Source organism: Bombus affinis, chromosome 7 (genome assembly GCF_024516045.1).
Source record: "Bombus affinis isolate iyBomAffi1 chromosome 7, iyBomAffi1.2, whole genome shotgun sequence".
NCBI classification, from domain to species: Eukaryota; Metazoa; Arthropoda; class Insecta; order Hymenoptera; family Apidae; genus Bombus; species Bombus affinis.
The window spans coordinates 13,492,704-13,498,703 of record NC_066350.1 but is presented as its reverse complement, the minus strand read 5'-3'; the positions used below and the strand labels follow the sequence as shown (position 1 = coordinate 13,498,703).

Below are 6,000 nucleotides of genomic sequence, written 5' to 3'. Positions count from 1 at the left end.
GTTATTATTAACCAATCTTTGTAATTGCAACCTAACGCCTCTAATTCTACTCTAATATTTCCTTTGCATTCGTACATTTCCTGTATTTTATTTGCTAATCTCCGTATTCCATCGTTTAACGTAACAGTTCAATTTTTGATCTGTTTTACTATATCTGTTTTGCAGGTGTTCGCGTACCAAGCGACGAGAGGCTATGGTAAAATGGATCAGAATACACCTTCGATGCAAATTTCACGCCACCATACACGGACCAAGGGGAATATATGGGGTTAAGTATGTCGATTACGCTAAAATGCCGATCTAAGGAACCAGATGGGTTACAATGTCGCTACGAAGACGTCAAAATTACCAAATTCTCGTTAAACATATTCAAAGTGGATGCTGTCGTTCCATTTAAAGACGCAACTTATCAAGAATTTGATTTCGGAAACGAGACTTTCGAGTTGGATTTCTACGACAGGGGAATTAAAGAATACTTATTCGAAGAGAAGAAACATCTAATGTAAACAGACATCGATCGATAACGAGAATAAGATCAGTGCAAAAGGTGGAGAAACTAGAGAATTCGAGCATGGGCAAGTGTTTCGTCTGTTACGAGCTTTCACAGAAGAACGTGGATGATCGAACGAACAAGGGGCAGTTTCAGTTTATTTGATTAGCCGATCAAACGATGGACCGTGACATCACGAAAAAGGTGCATTTGAACGATTGCGTTCTGCGTCCGATTTATAAGTTTGAAATTAGACGCATGTATAGCGTGGCCCTTCTACTATCCAAAAAGGAACTGGTACGTGATGATTTCATATTGTATCGACAGAATATAATGTATCCTACGATGTATCATATAATGTTACAACAGAGGTTCAGTTTTTCAAAACGAATATTCATTTTTTTCTGGAGAAATGTTTATACTCCAAGCGAAATGTCAATTGTAAATTTCTTTAAAGCGATTTTTTTTTTTTTTTTTTTTTTTTTTTTTGAAGAAGAAGAAGAAGAAGAAGAAGAAGAAACTGGAGCATTTCATTCGGCCATTGCGCGTTTAGAATAGTAAAAACATTGGACGTGAATATAAACGAGGATCTATTTATAATAAAATTACATTAAAATACATTATCAGCGAACATTCATATAAACTTATTTATTTATTTTTCTCATTGTTTTTGCTACTTATTTATTTCGTTCTTCTTCTTCAGCAAATAAACCAACGCTCACGCAAACCGTCGTCCGATATATGAATCCATCGAACTGTTGAAACCCCGAAAATCATCAAATATCAACCACGCAATTAATACGCTCGTTAATTATTTGGTCCTTTACATGTTTATCCGATAATTAACAAGCTCTTTCATGCGTCTAACGTATTCTACATAATTCATATCTTTGCACAATTTTGAGTAAAAACACTTAAATTGCAATGTTTTAAAATTCTACGTATGAACTTCTCAGACGTCAAACTGATAAATTCCACTTCTTATTAATTTTCTAATTTCGTTGCGTAAATATACGATTAATATTGAATTTTTGACAAACAAATGGCTTATTTACATAAGCTAATAGATCGCGTTTAAACAATTTAGAAAAACAAGAATTCAGTGTCAGTAGTATCATCGCTTTTGTTCGATGTGGCTTAGAACAAAAAAGGAAATAAAAATCGTACGTTTCAATGATTCCCCGGTTAGGATTAGGTTTCAAGCTAACAAGATAACGAATTTCATATCGATCAATATGACTTTTTAATTTTGACTCAATCAAAATCTCAAGCCTCGATAATTTCAGTTTTAAGAAATGTTTCATCTAAATAAATCGTTTATACCGTTTCGTATGAAATTTGTTCAGTTGTTCACTTGTCATAAAAGATTGAAGCGTTTCTTCGCTACTTGACTTCTTCGAACAGATAGTTGTAAGAAATACTTTCACCTGCCTTTTTAAATGGTATTCGAAAGGTAAATGCTGTTAAAAATGCGAAAGCGTGGGACAGCTCTGTCAGAAATCGAGAAACACGGAACATCGGTATCAGAGATAAAAAAACATCGAAGCAAATTTGTGTACTAGTGATCGATTCGAGAACGACGGGAACGTAGACGGTCGTTGACATGTAAAGTAATTGCTCGGCTAGTTTCGAAATGGCGTGTTAACAGGTTGCGGGAGGGTCCCTTCATGGCCCCGATTGGAACTACTGTATCAATTCTCTAAGCTCTATCGCCGGCTGTGCACATATACCTCTACACGCTTTATTTTCCAACTGGAAAGAGAGAGCCGGCTTCGGTAAATTGGAGCTTGCTAATCGTAAGAAGAGGTCAGTAGTGCAGTTTAGCAACGGTATAAGAGCGGCCCCAACATCGCTTTACTCCACTAAAGTAGTTGAACGTTGCACGGTATCACCATGAACGTAGTGCTGAACGTGGTGCCATTTTTCTTAGGTAAGCCATGCCACAGACAACGATGGCGCTCGTACACGTGTATCTTCTCATCATCTTCCATCGATCATCCTCGTGTATCTTTCTTCGTTCGCGCATCTATGTCTCTTAATCAAATCTTCGTTAAAAAGGAAACGATTATTATCCCTCCGTCTATCTATTACAATTTCGTTTAATCGTGATCGATCGGCAAGTAGTGGCTCTATTACTCGGCTCGGGCAGAAAATCAAAAGTATAAAGAGCGGCGAGCATGAAGTACAGCCGCGTGATACGAAAGATAACACGGGACCGTCTCTAATCGGTTCTATTCAAGCCGGTCCAATCATTCAATTCACGTTCACGTGTGCTCGTGGGTAGATCGCACGAGATAGAAATCCGCGACATATCGTGTTCTCGCCGGATCATCCCAGAAATGTGCCACGCAGAAACTAAATTTAATCATTTCCGTGTCTTAAAACCTCTTTAATTTTCGTACCAGCATGCAAAATCGTGCTATACGTCTGTAACTGGTGAGATGGAGTCTACGAGATATCTTTGAGATATTTTTATTTTTACGGTAATTTGGAAAATATGCATAGCCAGGCGTTTTATTATACCACTAAGGGGCATGGATATGTATGTATTCCAACGAACTATAATTCTAAGAAATATGCCAGAGCGATCGAATACGAATATTCATTTTTACACGAGTGCATGCGTGCATTTCGGTGTGATGCTTCATCCGTTAGAACACAAATCTACTCCGATTTAATATATAATTTACTCAACTCCTAAAAGTTTCTATCTACGTCCTGTTATATGAATATTTACGAATATTTACTTAAACTATACTAGAATTACCAGGTATTCGATGAATATTTCATTCTGCAAAAACCAAAGAATAAGCTTCGATGAAACGGATCAGTGTGTAGCTTCTCTGCGTGACACGAGTCTGTCATGAGACGCGACACATTTAGCAGCTGGTCATCTAGGCGCAACTCTGATCGCGCTGACACGTTTTCCAGCCGCACGTGTCGCCATTGATACTCCATGGAAGTACGGGCCAGAGTACACTTTCCACGTTCAAGTAAATTCAACCGCGATTCCCGAGGAAGGTAGCTACATGAGTATTCGGCTGAACGTCGCCTCGAAGCTGGTATGTCAACCAAAAGGATTCCGTATTCTCAGTTGTCGTTTTCGGGACTCGAAAGCGGACAGTTACGCGACTGAAAGCCTTGATCCAGGAGCACCAGCGGTCCCGGTCAGCCAGGTGTCGCGACAAGAAGCGTACGAGATCAACCAGGATCAATTTGAGATTAGATTCACCGAGCAAGGACTGGATAGTCTCGTAGTGAATGAAAATATACAGCCAAGAGAGCTGGATATGATCAGGGTGATCGTGGGACAGTTGAACATCGGTGTATTGGGAGAATACGATCAAACGGTCGAACTGATGGAGAACTTCACGCAGGGAGAGTGCGTGACGATGTTCTGGGTGGAACGGAATGTGGTTGGTCATGCTTTACACGTGAACCGTGGCTACGTTCTGGAGACAATATTCGGATTGAAGGATGGACAGTTGGTGCAGATTAAGAAGATTAGAAATCTACATATGTGCACGCACAAGGTGCCGTATTTCTTCGGCAGTGCCGAGAGCATCAGACAAGTCAGCGACGTGGTGTCTACTGTTGTGAGTATTTGGAAGTATTTGGTTGAATATTGATTTGGATTGGAAATTTTTGGGAGAGGGGGATCGAATTGTTTAATTTCATCGAGGTTAATTAGGAAGAATTGCTAATTGGTATTTTTAGAAAAACGATCGGTTTCTGAGTGATTCAAATTTGATATTTAGAATTTGGTCTGATACAAGTTTTTTAAAATCTTCTAACGACTAATGGAAATACGTCTTTTAAAACTATCTTTCATTGCAGAGTTCGTCAGAAAGTCACATAGTAATCACATCCACCGAGTTCATATCTGGTACGACGAACGTGATAACTACCAGCAAAGTGTCTGAAGAAATGGTAACGACCTTATACGAAAACATAAGTGTGAGATTAGAGTCGATCCTACCCGCACTAGACGAACCACCCGAAGTAAAGGATCCTGAACCAGCTAGTATGTTTATTGGAAGATGGTTGATGGAAAGTTCGATGGAAGATGACTTATCATTGGAAGTTTAAGATTTGCGTCGATATCTGATCATTTTCATTGATGTAGTCTAATGACGATAAAATTCATCTATCACTATTGTTGTAAATAGTGTGTAATTGTATTGTCATGTGACTCTGTAAATAATAAAGTAATCTTTCGTTTACATACATAAATCTCAAGTCATTTATGTTGTTTTATAAGATTATACATTTTTTTAAAAGAATTTCGTTAATAAATTTTTCTAATGAAACATATGAATTTTTTTTTTAAGCAGGTAAATATTGTAAGATTAATGTACATAATAATATTGTATTGCTTGTAATAACACAACGTATGTTAATTCATCCATATCCACTTAAATGTTGCTTGAACAATTTGTAATAAAAAATTACACTGTTATCTTCGTTTATAATAACACTTCGTTTAGGGTGTCATTAACGCTGTCAATTTAAAGGAAATTGAATATCCACCTAAATAGAAATTGCTCAAGCATTTCTGCTTTAAGTAATTACATAAATTAACGCAAGAAGAAATTGAAAATGCAAAGATTAAAAGCGCGTTCTGCTTTAATTGCAGACTGCTAATTCGATTTGCTGGAAGGAAGCAAGAACTATGTTTTATCGTATATCTACGTTTCATTAGCAACAAGTAGAACGCGGAAATTTACAAATTCCTATTTTTATAAATATAATTTAAAAAACGAAACTTGAACAGAGATCTATTTAATATCGTAACGAGTATTAATATATTTTGGATATCTCACACATTTTTGCACCTTCACGCAGTGTTTTTAATTTTATCACTGCGTGAACAGCGTTGCTAAGATCTTCGAAATGTAGCAAACTATACTTGGAGCAGCATATGCCAAAGCTGCATCAATTAGAAATGCTATCAGCGAATCTGCAAAATGGAATTTGACCGTTAGATGTGTTAGGTCATCCCATAAGTTCGTGCCGACTTTTGTGTATACATTCCATGTGTCGATTTATAAACATACGGCGATAAGGGACCAATGCGCTTGAAAAATGGGAAGAAGTTGTACAACGAGAGGGGGATTACATTTTTTCATGAAACTGAAAGGTATGTAAACAATCTTAACATATATAATCGCTCGAAAAACGGAACGAACTTATGGGATGACCTAATAGATGCGTTTAACGATAACGAATTTGTTTGCATTAGTAATACGTCCGTATTGTGAGCAATGTAAGTGCGACAGAAGATCAGATACATCGTACGGTAAGCGTAGAAGAAGACGAAAGCGTTGCCCAGACAGCTGACACATATAACACATGGCATATATGCCACAATACATCGAATCCTACAGAGACTTTTGTGCAGAAAACGTCACAAACTCAATGCTCAACATTGTGAGCGTAAAAAAAGTACAAATATTAATAAAAAATAAATATCTTCGGAATATTCCAGTTAAAAAAAAAAATTGCGAATG

The 6,000-nt window shown here is 37.3% G+C and overlaps 1 protein-coding gene across 1 annotated transcript; it reads left to right on the top strand.

The window, feature by feature from the left end:
* Positions 1-2,253: 2,253 nt before the first annotated feature.
* On the top strand, positions 2,254-4,723 carry LOC126918213 (uncharacterized). Its single transcript, XM_050725899.1, has 3 exons — positions 2,254-2,420; positions 3,422-4,086; positions 4,328-4,723. The coding sequence occupies exons 1-3, from the start codon at positions 2,384-2,386 to the stop codon at positions 4,577-4,579; spliced, it is 954 nt and encodes a 317-aa protein (XP_050581856.1). The 5' UTR covers positions 2,254-2,383; the 3' UTR covers positions 4,580-4,723.
* The last annotated feature ends 1,277 nt before the right edge of the window (positions 4,724-6,000 follow it).

Excerpts from the sequence above, each read along its gene's own strand:
- LOC126918213 (XM_050725899.1), top strand. The coding sequence starts at position 2,384 with ATGAACGTAGTGCTGAACGTGGTGCCATTTTTCTTAG. Across the intron at positions 2,421-3,421 it reads CGTGGTGCCATTTTTCTTAG|CCGCACGTGTCGCCATTGAT; the intron begins GTAAGCCATGCC and ends CACGTTTTCCAG. Across the intron at positions 4,087-4,327 it reads GCGACGTGGTGTCTACTGTT|AGTTCGTCAGAAAGTCACAT; the intron begins GTGAGTATTTGG and ends CTTTCATTGCAG.